This window comes from Octodon degus, unplaced genomic scaffold (genome assembly GCF_000260255.1).
Source record: "Octodon degus isolate 3935 unplaced genomic scaffold, OctDeg1.0 scaffold00065, whole genome shotgun sequence".
Classification (NCBI taxonomy): domain Eukaryota; kingdom Metazoa; phylum Chordata; class Mammalia; order Rodentia; family Octodontidae; genus Octodon; species Octodon degus.
The window spans coordinates 11,819,733-11,839,564 of NW_004524641.1; the positions used below are offsets into that span (position 1 = coordinate 11,819,733).

At 43.7% G+C, this 19,832-nt stretch overlaps 1 protein-coding gene across 3 annotated transcripts in view; it reads right to left on the reverse strand.

Annotated features, from left to right (window-relative positions):
• Window positions 1–14,877, reverse strand: part of Cers6 (ceramide synthase 6) — a 317,328-nt gene extending 302,451 nt beyond the window's left edge. Inside the window, exons 1-2 of one of the 3 annotated variants that reach the window (XM_023719164.1) lie at window positions 14,514–14,596; window positions 7,683–7,786 (exon numbers count right to left, since the gene is read on the reverse strand). In XM_023719164.1, the coding sequence (XP_023574932.1) occupies window positions 7,683–7,771 (89 nt within the window). In that variant the 5' untranslated portion in view covers window positions 7,772–7,786; window positions 14,514–14,596. Of the gene's footprint in view, window positions 1–7,682; window positions 7,787–14,513 lie in introns of all 3 variants that reach the window. The other 2 variants (XM_004634784.1, XM_004634783.2) reach the window with 2 other exon arrangements.
• Between the last annotated feature and the right edge of the window lie 4,955 nt (window positions 14,878–19,832).

Sequence of the window (19,832 nt, forward strand, 5' to 3'; positions counted from 1 at the left end):
AGGGAGGAAGGAAGGAGAGAGGGAGGAAGGAAGGAAGGAAGGAAGGAAGGAAGGAAGGAAGGAAGGAAGGAAGGAAGGAAGGAAGGAAGCAAGCAAGCAAGCAAGCAAGAAAAAGCGAAATGTGGCACCTGGACAATGTGGCAGGCCACACACCTCAGCCACCAAGGAGGCTCTTCCCCCCATCACCCTAAGTCTCCTTAGGAAGAGGCTGTTTTGTTGTGGAAATGCTTTTGGCTGGTGACTAGCCCGTGTTTAGTAGGCTGAGCAATCAGACAGGGTGAGCAGTCAGGCTGGGTGACAACTGTTCCAGTTCTCCCTGGGCTGATGACTGCCCCCACAGGTGGCACTGCCTGTGCTTCCACAGCAGCCAGTCTCTGCCAGGCCCTGAGAAAGATACAGGAAGCAACTTCATAGCTCCAGGCCTCGACCTCTGGATAGGAATGTAAGACGGAGGTGGAACATTTTCTTCTGTTTAGCTGCTGCCAGTATTTCTCAAAAAGTGGGGCCTTCAGCTCACCCATGCCTACACAGTGTATGCCAGGGGTGCCAGGGGTGCCAGGGGTGGTGAGGTTCAGGAGCAGTGTCCTTTAGTGGGGGAGGATTTTATCACTTCTATCACTGCTATGTTTATAACTGGTTTCACAGAATGCTCATAAAAATCAGACCAACTCTGAGTCAGTTATTCTGTTGTTCGAATCTTCTACAAATAGCACACCCCCTTACCGCATGCACCCTGCAAGAGGTCCCAGGCCCACTCTCCATTCCTACAGCTGCCTGGTGCATGATAGACCCTATATTTGGAGTAGACACACTTTAATTTTCTATGTAAAAAGCCTAGGATTCTACTAAACTATGACTGAATTGAAAGGCCATTATTCTGGTAATTTGTCCTTCCAGTTTAGAGCTCTGTGATTTCACCTTTGCTTTTCTTTCTCATTTAAATAACAGTCCATCACAAATGTCACATTTAATGACCCTAAAATGCTCTTTATTGATATCTCTAAGGTAAAAGATTTTTTAAATTACATGGCTGTCTTAGTTACTCTTCTCTTGTTGCTGGGACAAATACCTGACACCCAAAATGAAGGAAGGAAAGGTTTATTTAGCTCACAGTTACTGGATGGAGGTTTCAGTCCATATTCAGCTGGCTCCAAGGCAGAGGGGCACAGGGCAGAGAGCAGTACTTCATGGCGGCCGAACAGCAGCAACAATAACAACAAGGAGCAATGGCTACAGAAAGTCTATCTCTCTGTTCTTATATTACATTCAGGCTCTCTGCCCCAGGCTAGGGGAAGTACTCATACCCATAATCCCAGCAGTACTAAGACCCATAAATTCCAGCCTTGGATCACACATAATCCCAGTGGATCATGAGTTAATCACAAACTTTAGAAGCCCCCACCCCATGACTGCATGAGTCTTTGGGGGGACAACTAGACACAAACCATAACAGTGGCCAGGTATTTACAAATTATATTTAAGTTATGTAGAGCTGGGGAAATGCCTGTAGGTGAAAACAGATACAAATCCTTTTGAACTCATTTGGTCAGGTGAGGTTAACCACACTGCTACCAATGTAAACTCAAACTTGGACGTGTAGGTTTGTTTCTCTTAAGGAAAAAAAAAATATTATATTATTTTCAGCCAATTTTGCATGTTTCCATCTTTGTAAACAATCCATCTCAGTGCCACTAGAAGAAAGAAATGGAATTTCTTTCTTCTCAAAGATCAAATTGAGATAATCCAGTTGTTTTTTTTTGTTTGTTTGTTTGTTTCCAGAACCAGGGATCAAACTCAGTCCCTTGCGCTTGCCAGGGAAGCGCTTATTCCACTGAGCCATCTCCCTGGCCCCTCCAGTTGTTTTAAAATTCTGAAAGAAATCAATTAATGTCGGTCTCAAGAGTTTACTATTTCTAGGAGGCTTTTACTAGAAAAAAATAGTTTGGCGCTATCTAAACATTAATGTATGGTCTCAGCACAATGTAGCACACAACTAGGAGGTAGACAAGGTCCAATTCTTCAGTGAGGTAGGAGAATTGTTTTCTGTCAGCTACCTCTGAGGAATCAGAATCTTACTCAGCTTAGGGGCCAGCAAGATAGGTCAGTGGACTAAGAGCCTGCTTTGGCAAGTACAGGGACCAGGGTTTGATCCCTGGTCCGGCATGCTGGACCAGCCCCATTTCTGGGGCGTGCTGAGCCGGGGGACCGAGTCTGGGCATGATGACATATGCCTATAATCCCAGCACTGGGGAGGCTGAAAACAGGAGGACCACTACAAGCCCAAGTTGCATAGTGAGACCCTGCACCAAATACATAGATGAAGGGAAAAAAAAAAAAAAAAAAACTTACTCAGAGGAAGAAGAAAATAGTGAGAGTGAAACTCAAATGACTCCATCAAAAACCCTAACCAGTAAAAAAAAGGTCTATTACACAGTAATGGGGCATGTCATACACATCATCACATACAACTAAGGCCAGCAACAGCTCATTTCTACAAATCAAAGTTCTACCAAACACTCCAAAAGTAATGGTATATAGATGTGTGCTGATCTAAATAAATTGGAAGAACTAGAATCTCTATTCCAATAGGCTTACCCAACTGCCCTCTACTCAATGCATGCATTATCTTATTTAATCCTCAGCACAACTGAGTTTCAAATGGAGCTATGCTTGGAGAGGTTAATTTGCTCCTAAACCTGTAGCTAATAGGTGCCAGGGCCATATTACAGCCCAGGCCTTAAATCAATAGAAATGCCACATTTGATGTTTGCCATTGCCAGTGCTTGAATCGCCAATCCATTTTCCATTAAGACTACACACAATAAAAAAGGAACCTGAGGGGGAGACTGGAGTTGGAAGATAGCTTGGGATATCTGCATAAGGCTCCCAACTACTAAAAGGTAATTTTCTTATGAAACTCTTCCAGTGCAAAGCTATTCTCCCAGCAGCTCTCTGCCCACCAGTGGTGCAGAATCCAGGGATACTAGACCCAAAGTGGCACACAGCTGCCTTGTACTTGTTTCAAAATTCACTGTTGCCAAGTACAGTGGATCACAAATTTGAGGTCAGCCCAGGCAACTCAATGAAATCCTGTCTCAACATCAAATTTTGAAAAGGCCTGAAGACATAGCTCAATAATAGAACACTGGCCTAACAAGGGCTCAGTCCCTGGCCCCCCATCCAAAGAAAACCCTCACTATTAGAAATAGTTCCCTGAAAACAAACAGAAATGAGTTCCTGGTGTAAAATACACATCATTAAGAACAGAGAAAAAAAACACTTCAACACATTCCCTCCCTAAACAGGCGTAGTGCTGAAGCGATCACAGAGTTTCAAGGCCATCTGACACTCTAAATATTTACTCTTCTATGGAACAAGTAAATCCTCTAGTTCCAGGATCAAATACACATACAGGCCCCATGGCCTCCACAAGCTGCACCCATGGCCAGCTGTGCCTCTACACACACACACACACACACACACACACACACACACAAAATCACATCACAGAACAATCTCAAGTAGGTTCTAAATACCATACCATGGTATCAGTTTTGTCCTACACCACCACATGTACTTTTAAGAACCAGTTCTTACTGCATCCCTTTTAAGTAGTTTTCCATGGAGTCCTCCAGTAACAATGCAGGCGTAGTACCTGTTTCCCAAGTGAAGGCACCACATTTCAGGAAGCCAGTAAGGGGCAATATCTGGATTTAAACCCAAGTTCTATAATCTTCCTGATATAACTACCCACATTTCCTTTAATTCTAGTCAGGAATATAGATTTCTAATTAATTACAATGAACACACAAAACATGAATGTAATTTAAATGCACTGGCACCATCAAGCCTACCCAAACACTCAAAGATAGCAACACATTCTCTGAAAAACAAAGCCCTTATATTCTCCTAATTTCCATAATGCCTGAATGACAGATCGCTTGTTTCTCATTTTTCCTTTGCTTTAGCTATCATATCCAAACTGCCCTCTGCTTAAATGGCCAAGTCACTTCATTCTGCTTTGAAAAGGTGATCTATTACAAGATCTACAGAACCACTCAGACTAGCTGGCAGCTTTTACTCTGATACTGGCCCAACTATGTCCCTGGACAGGATTTTAGATTGTTTTCTGTAGCTCCTCCTCAACTCTAAACTCTTTGTTCTCTTTCCAGTGATTTTAAGGGGTCTGCTCCATGACACTTGGAAAAGAGGGAAAAGAGAAAGAGATAGAGGGGCTGGCAAGAAGGGATGAAGAAAGAAAGAAAGTACAATCTCAACTCAAAGCTTTAGGACAGCAACAACAGCTTAGTAACCTTAAAGATCTCAAAAATAAAATGTGACATTTACGTAGACAAAGCCAAATCACAAACAAAAGTTAGTCCTCGGTCACTCAGTGAAAAGGATTACCTAGTATATGAATGCATCCCTCCTACAATTAAAAGCCATTTGTGTATTTTCAGACCCACCTCTGCCAAAAAACAAAAAGGACAGCAAAGAAAAACCCAGGGGCAATTATGAGGACATACAGGCAAAAACAGGACTAGGAGACAGCCACGTGCCAAGAGAAGTTCATTGCAAAGGCCAGTTATAAGGGAAATGAAAATTTTTTCAAAAAATAAAAAATAAAAAACAAATAAATGCCCAAAAGATTTTCACAGATGAATTATGAGTTTTGTACAATGACTAAATATTCAGATAAACTTCAAAAACTACTGGCCTATGCTTCCAATTTGACTGCCTTTATGATACACAGCTTTTGAGAAAATGTATCTTCAATATTCAAATGCTTGTTATCTGCTTACAAAATGTGTGTAAAGTTAAACTGAAAGAGAGGTAGAAAAGTCTTACCTGACTTTTAACCTATCAAAGCTTCCATAGGACCTATATGTGGCATAGGTCACTTGGCTGGGGAGAATTTGATCCTATTATGCTGCTTTGCTTTAAGTGGATTGTGTACTCACTGTAATCCTAGGGAATCCTCTGAAAACTACGATGCACTCTTAAAGACCCTTGGTTCTCTTTTTCTGTATACTCCCTTTACAATTACTGAACTGGACTTGCCTGAAGTTGTTTGGTTCAAGTGCTTTTGAAAAGAGACCCAGGATGTCTGTGCGCTCTCTGAATCCTAAATCTTCTGTCCTTCCCCTCTCCTAGATCTGAGGGAAATTAAGCATTTTAAAAAATCATGCTTGAGGAGAGCCAACCAGATAGCTCAGTGCACTAAAGCTCCTGCTTAGGCAGGCACAGGAACCAGGGTTTGATCCCCAGAGTGCCGTGCTGTACCCACCCCAGGGCACACTGAGAATGTGAGTGAGACTGGGTATGGTAGTGTGCGCCCGTAATCCTTGCACTTGAGAGGTTGAAAACAGGAGGATCACTATGTGTTCGATCTGTGTAGTGAGACCCTGTAGACCGTGTACTAAAATATATTAAAAAAAAAAAAAATCGTGCTTGAGGAAGCTGAGATTAAGAGGACAAGGGTGTGTGTTTCAATCAGAAAAAATGCCAAGCCTAGCAAGAGAAGATAGCTTTTTCTAGTACACTAACTTTTTGTTGTCAGTGAACCTTGGCTATTATAAACAACAGTGCTAAAAATTCTGGTGTACAAATGTCATTTTGAGGCCCTGGTCTCAGTTTTTTAAAGCATATAATCCGAGGAGGAACTGCCATACCATATTCTACGGCAATTTTACTTTTAATTGTTGGAGGGTCCCCCGCGCTGCTTTCCACAGCAGCTAGCCCCTTCCATCTGGCCACCCACAGGGCGAGAGGAATCCAATTTGTCTTCATCCTCGCTGACACTTCTCCTTTGCCACTTGGTTGGTTGGCTGGTTCGCTCGGTGAGCAACCGCCCTAATGGGCATCAAGAGGCAGCTCACTGTGGTTCTGATTTGTATTTTCTTAGTTTGGGAAAACAACATAAATAGGATTAGGTTCCAACACTGAATTTCAATTCATAAAAGTCTTCATTCCCTGCAGTGCTGGTGATGAGACTTAGGCCACTATTCATGCCAGGCAGGGGCTCTCCTGCTGGGCTACAACCCCTGCCTCAGAACAGCCCTCGTGAGGCTCCCTGTTCCTCCCTGCCTCCCTCTCCTCGAACTCAGTGCCTTCACAGGTTGCTGCATCCCCAGTCCTGCCTCCCTCTTTTTCTATCTTTTATTTTCTTTTTCCTTTTTTTTTTTTTTTGCAGTATCGGCGATTGAATTCAGGGCCTGAGTTTTCTCCCAGGTCCATATGTTTTATTTTCGAGACAGGGTCCCAAGTGAGTTGCTAATTTGCCCAGGCTTGTATAAAACTTGAGCCTCCTGCCTCAGCCTTCCAGAGTACTAGAATTATAGGTATACACAGAGCCAGATTCTATTGCATTTTGTGTAATAAAAGTCTGCATGGCATTTTCTTCATCCTCTTGAATGTATCTCTCCCTTCATAACAATAGGAATAACCTTTTTAAAATAAATTTAAAACTAAAAAATAAAAAGGACAAGAGATTGACTAGCTTGTGGAGAAGGCAGGACACAGAAAGAAATAAAAGAGTATAAACATACAAATAGAGAAACAGACAAAAACACAACCATTCTACAATTACAAAGTAAAGCAGGAAAGAGATAAACGAGAAGGCCTTCATTTTCCTTAAAAAAAAAAAGATTTATTCTCTTTTTTATAAGACTTTCTGATTTATATCTTAAACTCTATTTTGAAGATAATGATATAGTGTTATAACTATTGTTATTATTATTTGATCATAAAAATTTTTTGATAAAATTAATCTTTAAAAGACAAATCCTCACTTCATCCAAATAAAAAAATATAAATTTATTCAAAGAAAGTGAAATACTAGTGATTAATAAGTATTTAAGTAAGGTCAATCATAAGTGGTATAAACACAGAATCATATTACAAAGATAACATTTTTTTTTCAACTCACAAAGAAAACTTTACTCAGGGATAACCTGCATTCTGATCAGAATTTGCAAAGGAGTACAGGCTTGCTAGAGAATTACTTGGTATCTATCCCGAACATTAGAATACTTAGCCCTTGTGGCTCAGACATACCACCTCTAGAAAGTATTGTTCATCATTTTTTTTTTAATCACTGTAACAAAATACCTACATAAACATAAGCAGCTTAAGGAAGAAAGGCTGACCTGGTTCACGGTTTCAAAGGTTTCAGTCCATGGGGCTCCACTGCTTCAGGCCTATGGTGAGGCAGAAAACATGGCAGGACAGCTGCCCACCTCAGCAGCAGCAGAGAAGCGGAGGGCGGGAAAGAGCTGCGCTAACTGCCGCCTGCCTTCCATTTTTGGTCCGTCTGGGCTCCCATCCTACTGGGCGGTGCTGCCACATTCGGCCTGAGGCTCTCCCATTGGTTGGCTGTGCCACCTGCCAGTCTTCTCTGGAAAGACCCTCACAGACACAGCCAGAGCATGCTTTACTAATTCCCTAAGTGTTTAACTCAATCAAGTTGACTATCAAGATCAAACACCATATGTTTCTTAACAAAACAGATTTGCTCAGTAGAATAAGCGCTTGCCTGGCAAGCTCAAGGACCTGAGTTCAATCCCCAGTTCCACAAAAAAAAAGAAAAAGAAAAGAAATAAATAAGAGTTAGTTATATGCATAAACAGCCCAAATGTCCAACAAAATTATGGGAACTGAGATGTGAAATATGGTATACGCACAGTGTAGAACAGTGGTGCTGGGTGAGCCTGTGGCGGGCCTGGCACAGCAGCCTGCTGGCATCGCTGAAAGCTGCTAAGAGGTCTGCCATCCCTGGTGCAGAATACTGCAGGCAGTGAAAATATCTTTGAGTTAGTTTAATTACATGGGCAATATTTGGACTATATCATTAAGTGGAAAAGGCTGCATATAAACACTGTATATATTCATGACATTTGCTTTGAACTCAGAGATTTCCAAAATTATTAGATCAAGAAACATAGTTCAATGTGTCTGCACTGTGAGCTGTATAACATTATACACTTTTTTTTTAAGTTCTCAATTCTCAATTTCACCTTAAAACTGGGTAAAAATTAGTATCTATCTCATAGGACACGAGAAAGGATAAAATGAATAAACCAAATAAAGTAATAAACTTATTAAAGAATAAATATTAATTCACATTGTTTCCAAATTTTAGAAAGTTGCTCTCTTAAAATGTTAATTTTTGTAGTAGTTAAACATAAAACAAAATAAATAATGAACACCAGGTCGCAGTGATTGGTGAAGCATATATGACCTTATAACAAGAAAGGGCCAGCCACACAGCTCAGCAGATTAAAGTGCCTGCTTAGGCAGACACAGGGACTGGGGTTTGATCCCTGGTGTGCTGTGCAGGTGCCAGCCCTGACCTCGGGGGTGCAATGAGACAATAACTGAGAGTGAGCGTGGTGGCACACACCTGTAATCCCAGCATTTGGGAGGCTGGAAACAAGAGGATTACTACAAGTCCGATCTGTATAGTGAGACCCTGTAGACCCTGTATTAAATACATTTTAAAAAAAAAAGAAACCCCCAAAATACATGTGAGAATCACCATACTGCATTGAATCTACGATGATATAAGTATTTAAAGCAGATAATAAAGATTATGGTGTCAGAAAAGAGTGACCGAAAGTAGCTAACAAAAATCAGTTTGAATAGTAGGGAGAAAGACATCAAAGAAAAAAATTTTGGAAAATTAATGAAATTTCCCAGGACATCTCTAATACAGAATGATGGCTCTAGTATACAAGGCAATCTTTCTTAAGTCTTTAAAAAAAAAAATGAAAGAAGGGGCTGGTGAGATGGCTCAGTGGTCTAAAGCACCTATTTAGAACAAGCTTAGCAAAGCACAGGGACGGCGGTTCAATCCCCCAGCACCACATGCCAGCCAGCCCCGCCCCCTGGTGGGCTGAGCTGGCTACACACACACACACACACACACACACACACACAAAGAAAAAAAAATGAAAGAAGAACAATTTCTAAAAACAGTAAGTGACACAACTATTACTAGTAAATAAAATGTGGAACCCCAGTATCCTGACTAAAATGGTCAAAAGAAGCTAAGACAAAAAAAAATAAATGAAATTTTGAGAGCTGTGTCTTTATATGAAATTAATAATCAATAGTGTTAGAAAATCTGGATTTCTTTAGTAATTCAAAAAGAAACTGAAGTGTATTTAATAAGCATTTAAATTCTCAAAGTTCAAAAATAAATAAATAAATTCTCAAAGTTCAGTGTGTTTAGATTCTAGCACTGGCTATCAAGGTTTAATCAAGTGAGTAAAATAGTTGAGGACCAGTCTAACATTGCCATGAGACTGGTGTGTTGATGGTAGAAAACGACCTGAAACTCCTGTCTCTTCCACTGTCACCCACCCTTCCCTTCACAGAACAACCACTTCTGAAAGGCCTTATGACTGGTAGTCTAAGAGAAAACTAACTAACCTTGCCACAGGGATCAGATGTCCTCAAGGAGAAGTCCTAAGTAAACTCAGAATGTTAATTTTCTACTGTGAGACGCCATGAAATAATGTCATTAAGTTGTCATGCTGACCTCTTCCACCACATTAAGGCACTGATGTTCATTAAAAGTAGTTACGCCCTTTTACCCACAAAGCAACCTACTACAAATATCTACACTATTGCACCCTGCAGATGCAAAACTTTTATTTTGCTACATGAAAAAGTTGTGCCAGGACTGGGGAGGTAGCTCAGTGGTCTAACCTGCCTGGCAAGCGCAAAGGGCCCAAGTTCGATCTCTGGTACTGCATGCCAAGCTGCATAGCAAGACCCTGTACCAAATACATAAATTTAAAAAAAAAAAACTTTTAAAAAAAGTTGTGCTAAAGTTCTGCAAAGACTACCACCACTTTTTCTTTCTTTCTTTCTTTTTCTTTCTTTCTTTCTTTTCTTTTTCTTTTTCCTACCACCACTTTCATTTTAGGTTGTTTTCCAACAAGACATCTATTTTTTAATCCATTTTTTTAGCCCAGCCAGAATCTGTAGGAGGCAACCTATTCCTCTGTAGGCCAAACTCTTTGTCTCTTAAACCAATCTCTATAAGAGCAGGTATCCACTGTTTCAATCTAAATCTTACCATCACTTAAAAATCTAACTAAGAGCATGTATAAAGATTAGTATACAGGGCTAACTGCATGAGAAAGTCATGTCTGTTTGCAAATTGTACCAAACACTTTTGAAATATATCTGAGAACAATGGTCTCTTTATTGTATTATAGGAACATCCTTCAGAAACGAACTTTACCTGATAATCCCCCCTCACCCCATTCATCTCCCCTTCTCTCTTCCTACTTCCCTGTCTCCCTTCCCCTTCCCCTCAAAGGCAAGCAGTAAACCCTAAAAAGCTCACTGGCCAGACATTTCCTCTAACACAAGGCAATGCTGTTCTTCAAGGATGGGGGACAGCAGATCATTCTGGAGTTGAATGCCCCAGGATGGGCTCGTGTCAAGCCCTTGAAGTATGACACTCCTCACACAGCTTGGTAGCTTCAGAGTCACCCTGTCAGAAATGAACTATTCACTACCTGCCCAGGCAGGTGTCAGGCCTACTTTGGGTTCCACCAAAAAGAGGTCGGAGGAAAGGAAGCAACTGCTTTCTTTCAATAATCTTTATAGTCAATTATTCTGAGATACTGTAACTTTTTGGAGCACCTAGGATAACAGCCCAAATGATTCTTTTGACTCAAAACTCATTTTAAAATACTCAAAACAGGGGCTGGGGAGATGGTTCAGTGAAATAAGCACTTCCCTGGGCAAGCGCAAGGGCCTGAGTTCAATCCCCGGTTCCACAAAAAAAAAAAAAAAAATTAATTAAAATTCTCAAAACAAAACCACTGGCTAGTATGTGTCTATGGAAATTTTTTTTAAAAACCTCCTTATCCTGAGAGTTTATTTCTGCCAGCCCAAATGTGATATTTAATGTGTTTCAAAGTCTCATGAGATAGTAATTTGTAACCTTCAAATACCCAGGACCTACAGGGATCGGGGACACAGGAGGGAAAACCACCTTAGATTATGATGGCCATTTGATTCACCATATAAATGAGAAAATAAGCAGAGATAAATTAGGAGGCTGCCTAGCATGAGGTTGGTTTTGACCAGAATTTGAGTGTTCTGATTCCCAATCAATACTTTTTGCATCACTCTCTTCAAAGTCCACAAAAAAGGAAGTACATTAAAAGTTACCTTTGATAACAATAACATAAAAGAATTTCTCTTCCCAAACAGAGACTCAACAAAATTCCACATATATGAATACCACAGTCAAACATCTTTTTGTAAAAGTGAAATTGGAGAAAGCATTTATTGCACAATTCCTAAGAATGATTTCCTCAGCCTAAACATGCACTAAATCAAAAAATTAATTGGATGATAATGTTGCATTATTAAATCATAAATTTAGTACTGTCATCAAGTCAACAATTTCATATAATGACATGCACTTCAACTTTCATTCTAAGAGCAACTATCTAGTTTTTCTTAAAACAACAGATCTCTTACTATCAATCAAGTGGTATCTATAGCAGTCCCTACCCAGAGGCAAATGTAGTGCAAAGGCTATGCTAAAAACCACCAAGGATTAAGGTGTGTTATGTACCAGTATCAGCTCCTCAGGATGAATGTAATCACTCGCACTGCAAACATGTACTAATACAAATACAGATGAATAAACGGAAATAAAAATCTCTAAGATCCGGGCTATTCACAGCCAGCCACAAGAGTTAGTGACCTTAGGCTGCTCCATTTTTAACCAGCCACGCTGGGCTCCCACCCCACTGCCCATATGCTGCTCTAAGTGGCATGTTCTGGCCTCTAGTGCCTCTGCTGGCAATGCCCCAACAGCAGGAGTCAAAAGGAAAAGGCAGGGCTATTCCCCTGGCAAAGCCCAACTACTCAACTCATTAGTGTTTTTCTGTAGAGAGAAAAACATACAAGACTAAGGAGAAGGCATCCAAATCTACAACTTACACCTCAACAAAGGTATCACTGGCCTCACTTCATGGAAAACGAAGATCTTGGATGATCACACTATTTCTTAGTATGTTTCAGCTTTGAAATAAATGACAAGAAGCATCAAACAAAATTTTGAAGGAATTATTCCTATTACAAAAGCTTTTCATTTTACAGAGGGATCGCAATAGGCATGTTTAAATAATGTTGACTGTTAGAGAACACAGCAAAAGAAAATGATTTGTGATCATATTCAAAGTGCTTTAAGTGGGATTTCTAATAACAATATTGGCTGATGTAGCTACACTGACTTGACCCTTGAGGAACTGAGATTAGGCCACAGCCTGGATCCTCACCTGTGTCATTTAGGTTTGAGAAGAGAATCATGCAGAATTTCTAACTGGGCACAACTATACCGAGATTTTCAGAGACTCAAGAGTCTGAATTGCTAATACACGAAGACACAAAGTAGACACTCTTCCAAAAGCAGGAGCACCCTATGGTGTATGTGCCTCATTGGATTATTATTCCAAACATTAATCATTAACTACCATTTTCCATACAAGCCATTAAATGCCTTCTACTTGGATCAACAGCCTGAAAGAAACCAAGTCTGTATCTATCCACGTGAGGCACCTGCTATGCCTAACAGTTGAGAACAGCAAGTCAAGCCATAGGATCATGCAAAGGAAGAAAACTGAACCTCCAATCTTCGATTACTACATCAGTATTTGTTTTGCTTTGCTTTGTTTTGTTAAGGCAGAGAGAGATTATAAAGCTATCTCAGTTCTTACCATTTGTTTCCTAACCCAGAGAACAGCCCAGCACCAGTATGGAAGGAATGCCAGGCAAATGCAGCACTCTGCATAGTTTTCCAGCTCCCGGGCTTTTGGAATTCTACAGCAGTCCTTCAAAAGATAAAGACTGCAGCCTGCCTTCGAATGCATGAGCTTCCTGAAAGTGGATCTGGCCAGAATGTATGGGGCAACACTTATCAGCTAGCATTCAACACGTGACCTGTGCTACATGTCCACGCAGCGCAACCTGCTGTTCCTAAGAGGGCACATGTTTGTCTTTGGAAAGACTGCAAGATGAGACAAGACTTCCTATTTTCTGTAAGTAAACATTTGTTCTAGAGCAACTCTAAGCCTGCCAACACACCCACTTTTTCACTTCATGAGCAGTGGATAGGCTCAATGACATCTGTATTGGACCTCAATCATTTAAGTGGGTCTTTTAGTCTGTTCCTTTGTGCCTGTCAATTTCAGTAGTTCAACTGACTTTCTTCAGCAACAATACTATCCACCGAAAAATACATCTTCCTTAAACAGTACAGTTTTGTTCCTGTGAGCTTTGTTGCCATTTCCAGTAACAAATCATACAAAAGATATAATCTGCCATCTCCAATAGTAATAGGAAGCAGCAACAAGGTAATGGTGCAAAAGCTTAAGAAACAAAACCAAGGTGAGTTGGGGGCAAGAAGAGAGGTGAAGGGTAAGTGTTTCTTTCTGAGTTTTGTTTTAGAGTGCTGGGAATCGAACACAGAGCTTCCCAAACACTAAGCAGCCGCTCTACTACTGAGCTACACCTCCAAAGCCCAGGGGTGTGAATCTGCGATGGAAGAATTTCTGCCTTTCCTGATGAATGTGGAAGAGGGAGAAAAAAGGGGAAGGTGATGTTTTCAGTTAAGAAAAAGAAGTGTGTAATGCTATGTCAGTTTTGTTTCAATACTGAGGCACCCAGAGTCAAAATCTAGTTTAAACTAATGTTGGTTCAATAACAGTGATACAAGTGTGTTCGTGATACAATGGCAATAGTAACGAAACTGAGGAAATAAACCAAAAATTACAGGACAATTCTCTAAATCGTTTTAAGTATGTTCTGGCACCCAAAATAAGTTTATGATTATTTTCAGGGCCCAACTACCGACTTTGTACGATCATTCTGCAGGATGTGCACCCATCCTTAACCTCTGTTAAACAAACCACGCTAGTGACGTGGAGTGCTACAGTCAACTATTTCCCAAGATTGTGGGCCTGATGCTCAGTGACAGATGGAAACCAAAAAGCGACCACAAGCACCAAAGTCCCTGGTGAATTCCTCTGCAGCACCGTCCCAACAATCAAGACGCCAAGCAGTAGAGAGCAGAAGCGTGCGCGGCCGCTCCTTCCTCCGGCCGGTCCCGAACGGTCCCGCGGTCAAGTGGGTGGCGGCCAGCCCGGCAGGGAAGCCCAGCCCGGGCGCCGATGGAGAGGGGCTGAGCCCGCCGGGTGCCAGCGTCCCGCGGCCGCGCTCACCTTTGTTCGAGGAGCGCAGAGCCGACAGAGGAGGCCAGCGCGGGGCGTCCCCGCGCTCGGGGCGCTCCGGGCGCTCGAAGCAGACCGGACATCAGCCCCTCCCCCGAACAAAGGTTGGGAGTTGTGAGCGAGCGCGGGGGTCGCGGGGGCGTGCGCCACGGAGCACGCGAGTGTGCGTGTGCGCGGGAGTGGGGTGTGTGTGCGCGCGTGTGCGTGTGCGCGCAGGGGGAGGGGAGACGGTGCTCCGGCCCTTCTTACCTCTCGAAGATGAGCCGCACCATGAAGATGCAGAAGGCCAGGGGGAAGGCGAGGTAGAGGTCCTCAGCCTGCGGGAAGGTGGCTTCCTCCGTGTTCTTCAGGTCCGCCCAGGTGACATTGTGCGGAAGCCAAAACCTCTCGTTCCAGAACCAGGCTAAGATCCCTGCCATCTTGCTTTGGACACTGCTGCCCTGTGGCTCCCGAGGCCCGCCGAGCTATGCTCCGCGCAGGGCGCCGACCGGGGATGCGCGCCGGGCTGCCCCGGAGCCTGTGCCGCCGCTCGCGCCGGCCGCTGCCGCTTCCTCCGCGGCCGCTGCTCTCCAAGTCTCGCGGCGAAGCCCGGTTCTCTCCTCCCTCTGGCCGCGCTGAGAAAGGGGCCGCCTCGCCCGTCACATGGCAGCCCGGGCCGCTCGCCCTGATTGGCTCGAGCCCGCGTCAGGCAGCCCGGCACACGCGGCCAGCTCCGGGCGCCGGAGGGCAGGGCGCCGCCGCGATCCTGGGGCAGGGGCGGCCTCGCTCCGCGCGGCGCTACCGAGCCTGTCGGGCTCCGGCGTCGGGGACCTGGGATGCGCTCCGGAATTCCGCCCCAGCCCCCAAGTTCGTCCGCACATGCTCAGAATGCTGGCTTCTGCCCCACCGGAGTTTAAGCGCTCTCCTCCGCTTCCCGAGCGCCCAGGCAGCGGGGTGGGGACCCCGGCTGCGCCCCAGAACCAGCCTTGCACCAAGGGCGGACAGCAGAAGAAAAAAGAGGGCACAGAGGTCAAGGAGCAAAAACCTGGAGGGAAAAGATCGTCCAAAACTTGGACAGAGGGATGAAAATCGGGAACTAGGGTGGAGTGGTTTGGCAAAAGACTTCTGCCTTACCTCCAAGCCTGTCTCTCTCTGTCTTTGACCTTCCGACCTCTTTATCCTACTGCCTTCCATCCAACCAGCCACGTGGGGAGCAAAGCCCTTTATTTTAACTTATGAGGTGCTACAAGAAATTAGGCACTTAATTGCCAGTTATTACTATTTGATGACAGCAGTGATGATAATGAGAGCCTCCTTAACACAGCTGCTTCCCACTAACTAAAAGTGCTGCCGGACCTCATTCTGGCAGATTGTATTTGTCAGCTCTCCAGTTGCCGGACACAGTACTAGACACAGGCTCCCTCAGCAGGCAGCAAGGCAGGAACGTTGAGGCAGAAGGACACGGCAGAACGAAGCTGCTTTAGTTCGTGGCTTCCAGGGAGGAGAGCAGGGGCCTGGGGCCTGAAGAGGACAGACTAGGGGGCTGTATGCTGCGTAGTACCTAACATCATTATTTGTACCTTAAAAAAAAAAAAAAAACTTTGGGCATTAGGTGTGTGAGGCATAACTCCAGCGCTTCCCACACCATACATTTCTCCATTGATACAGGACCTAGCAGAAGATTAAGGGCCTTGTCTTGTGGACATAGTGCCAGGGGACACTCCGCTCGCTTTTCTCATTGTCAATTTTTTGCCTTGTTCTGCCAGGAAGTTCTACTGGACCTTTACAATGAGCAACACACACACACACACACAACGTTTGTTGATCCTTCCTCTCCCTCCACTTACCAACTTCTTTTCATTCGTTTACCCCAAAACTGTAAGAATGGCCCGTCTCCTGCCTGTAATTTCTATCTTCTGGTTGTCTTTTGAACCTTCATTGGCCCTTTGGCTGCTCCACGACGCTACTAAGGCTGCTCCTGGTCCAGCATCTCCGTGCTGCTGACACAAAAGCCAGGTCTGGCCTCAGTGCAGACCTCTTAGACTGGGTGACACACAACTGACATTTACTGCCCACACTTTGGAATCTGGAAAGTGAGATCAAGGTGCCAGCAGTTTCTCCCCATAAGGTAAGGGCTCTCTTCTTGATGCATGGATGGCTGTCTTCTTCCCATGCCAGAGCCGGGAGACAAAGCAAGTGTTCCTGTATCTTCCTACCAAAGCACCACACCCATTCATGAGGGCCTGCCCTCACAAACTTACTACTTCCCCAAATATCCTCCCTTTGATGTGCAGCTTTTCAACCTATGAATCTGGGGAGGACACAAACATTCAGTCCACTGCAGTTTTCAACCCCATTATCGGAAGTCTTTGGTCTTCCCTGGTGAGTGCCTTGTGAAACATTCTTGTCATGGCTTCCAGAAAGCACACTCTTCTGTTTTTCCCTCCTCCTTCACGGCCACTTCTGCTCAGGTTCATGTTGGTTGTTCTGCACCTTCCTGATGCCTACCAGCTGGGCAGGCGCAGAGGCAGCTTTTCGCCCACATGGCATTCCCATCTTTCTCATCTGTTTGGTGGTCTTCCCAGTCCTGAGGCTTTCACTTGCATCTGTACAGCCTCCCATGTCACACTGTGACCCCCATATTTCTATCTCCACCCATGAACTTTTCCCTGCACTTCAGTCTCCTGAATCCATTGTGAGCTCAACAACGCCACCACCTTGGGCTGGGGAGATAGCTCAGTGGGATAAGTGCCTGCCTGGCAGGTGCAAGGTCCTGAGTTGGATCCCCAGTACCAAAAAAAAAACAAAAAAACCACCACCACCTCGTGGCCAAATTACTAATTGCTCCAAAACCTCTCCCTTCTATAGTCTTCACTCTGACCAGAAATGTAGTCATTTTCCCTTTCTTTTTCTCCCCAACTCCTTATCTAATCATCACAAACCCTGTCAACATCATTTTTAAAACATGATCTCATCCTCTTCTGCTACCATCTGATCCACACCACCACTACTTCTCACTGAATCACCCCAAGAACCTCCAGCTGCCCAGTTTCTAGGTCTTTCCATCTGTTGTAGCCTAGTCTCAGCCCAAGTGATCCTATCACAGTATAAGTTACATTACTCCAGAATTCAAACACCTGCTCCTCCATCCTTCCCCAAGAGGAAGCCTAAGTGATTACAGTGTCCCAAGATACTTGGCTCCATCTCCTCTCTGACCTCATCGGGCTCTCTCCTCTCCCTCTGCTTTGGTTTCTGGCCTCCCTGTGCTTCCTGGAACACACAGCTATGCCTGAAAGCTTTTCTCTCTACTTGGAACTCTTTTCCCTCACATGTGCATGTGTTTTGTCTTTAATGTGATGGTGGACTCTTCTCTTGCCACCCTGGATGTCTACAACTCTCCTCAAAGCATTCTTCCTGATCACACTACATATGTTCTAGTTATTGTTTTCCTCCTCCACCCCCCCCCACACAAATGTAAGCTTGAAATGAGTGGATATATTTTTACCCCATTCCCTCCCCTGGACTTGGAACACAGAGACAACATGCAGTCGTGTCCCTCAGCTTATTTCAAAGCTGTGATCTTATTTCAAAGCTGTGGTCAGCGTAGTAACTCAGGGGCTGTGTTTCCTCTCTCTCTTTGTCTATCTCATTCACCTTGTCCCTTATTCCTGCTTCCCTCAAACTATGCCTCCCTGAAACCTTCTTTCTAGAAAAGCCCAAATAATAGAAAAGCAGAAGACAATCTGGGACACAGCAGTGGAAATGCAGCAATATTTTGAAAGATGGATTTCACTGAGCCATTGAAAGAGGTGTTAGTATTTATCTGGGATTCTTGCACAAGTTGCTTAGTTTCTAAGAGCATATCATTGTCCTCCTCTGTAAGCTGTGTAGCAGTAGTGCCTGTCTTGCCCCGGACTTGTCATGAAAGTCACAAGAGATAAGATAGGGAGAAAGGCTTATAAAGTCTGTGCCCATGTTTGAACAGCAAGCCTTTGGGGCTTTCAGTCTAGCATGCCTCCCTCAAGCAAATGCCCCTTCTAGCATCTTCATTCCAAATGGTTACTGCCAAAACCCAATACAGTGAATTATCATTCCATATTTGACCACACTTTATTGATCCAAGGAGTGATCCAACATAGCCATTGAAGTCCTCCTTTGGGTGCATTGGTCAGAAGAGAGCATTTCTATGGATATTTGGACTCAAAGATTTCACACCTTTCAAACGGTGGCCCCTAGACATCATGGTAAGTTGGAAAAAGCAGAGGCTACCCCAAGAGAGAATAAAACAGACCTGGACAGTTCAGTGAAAGCCAGAGACACAAGGTCCTGTTGGCATTTGAGCTCCAGGTTCTGCACAGTACCTGGGGGCTGACTGCCTTCCTGTGGCTAGCTTCCACAAGCCAGCATATCTTCATCTCCAATTCCCTTTTGGTTTGGGTGGCTGTTATTTTCATGTAGTGTATTCCCACTGTCCCAGATATTACGCAAGGGTACATGTCTACACCTCTGCTGAGCTCAGCTCAGACCCTAAGGAAGACTAATCACAAGAAGGACTTAGTACAGCACCCTTCCAAGGAAGCCACTTCACACCTGTGAAGAAGGCATCTAACTGTCCCCCCCATGACTACAACCTATGCACCAAGCAAATACAATGCCCGATAAGGAAATGAATTGTTATTTAATAAGTGGAAGAGACAAGAAGAGAGGAAAAATGAAAAAAAAAATCAGCAGCAGGAGAGTGTGCTACCACTTGCAGTAGGTGTTAAGAGAACATGATTTGGGCCCTGAAAGTGAAGTGGCGCATGAGAGTGTACCCACTTTTCCAGGACCTGGAAAATATCAGCAAAACTGAGCTTTATTTCTGTCAGGTTCACACCCACATCTCAGTTCTTCCACATACACTTGCATTCACCCTATAGGGAATCATCACTTGGATGCAGGAGGACAGCCAGAAATTTCGATGAATTTCCACTATGAGATGTATAACATCGTTGTACTTGTTCTATAAAAAGAAACCAAAATCAATCTGAGGAGCAGGTTGTGCTCACACAAAAAGCCAGATAGCAATATACACCAGCACCACTCGAGATGGCCCTAGACATTGGCTAAGTGCCCGTATACTCAGATAGCAAGGGTTTCCTGCTCAAAGGAGGAAATAGACATTCTGTTCTGAGGAGGTCAAGGAAACTTCAAAGAGGCAGAGCAGAAATGGAATCAGGCTATGAAGAATCAGTAAGATTTGAAAAGGCCTGGGCAGTGGTAAAAAGGAAGAAAGATCTGGGAAGGGCACTAATCAAACTGCTGATACACTGGACTACACACGCATGGCCTTAAGTGTCAGGCAGAAGGACACTCTTGTTTAGTGAGAAATTTAATGCTGATTGTAGCGCAGAAGCAATTCTGTAATACCATGCCTGGTACACAACATATGCAACTATTGTGGATTTAAATTCTCTCTCTCTCTCAGGAGAGAGAGAGAGAGAGAGAGAGAGAGAGAGAGAGAGAGAGAGAGAGATTCAAACTAACTTGTTTATTGCTCAAAACATAGGGTGGTGCTAAGGGTGAGCATTTAATTTAAAGAAATTAATT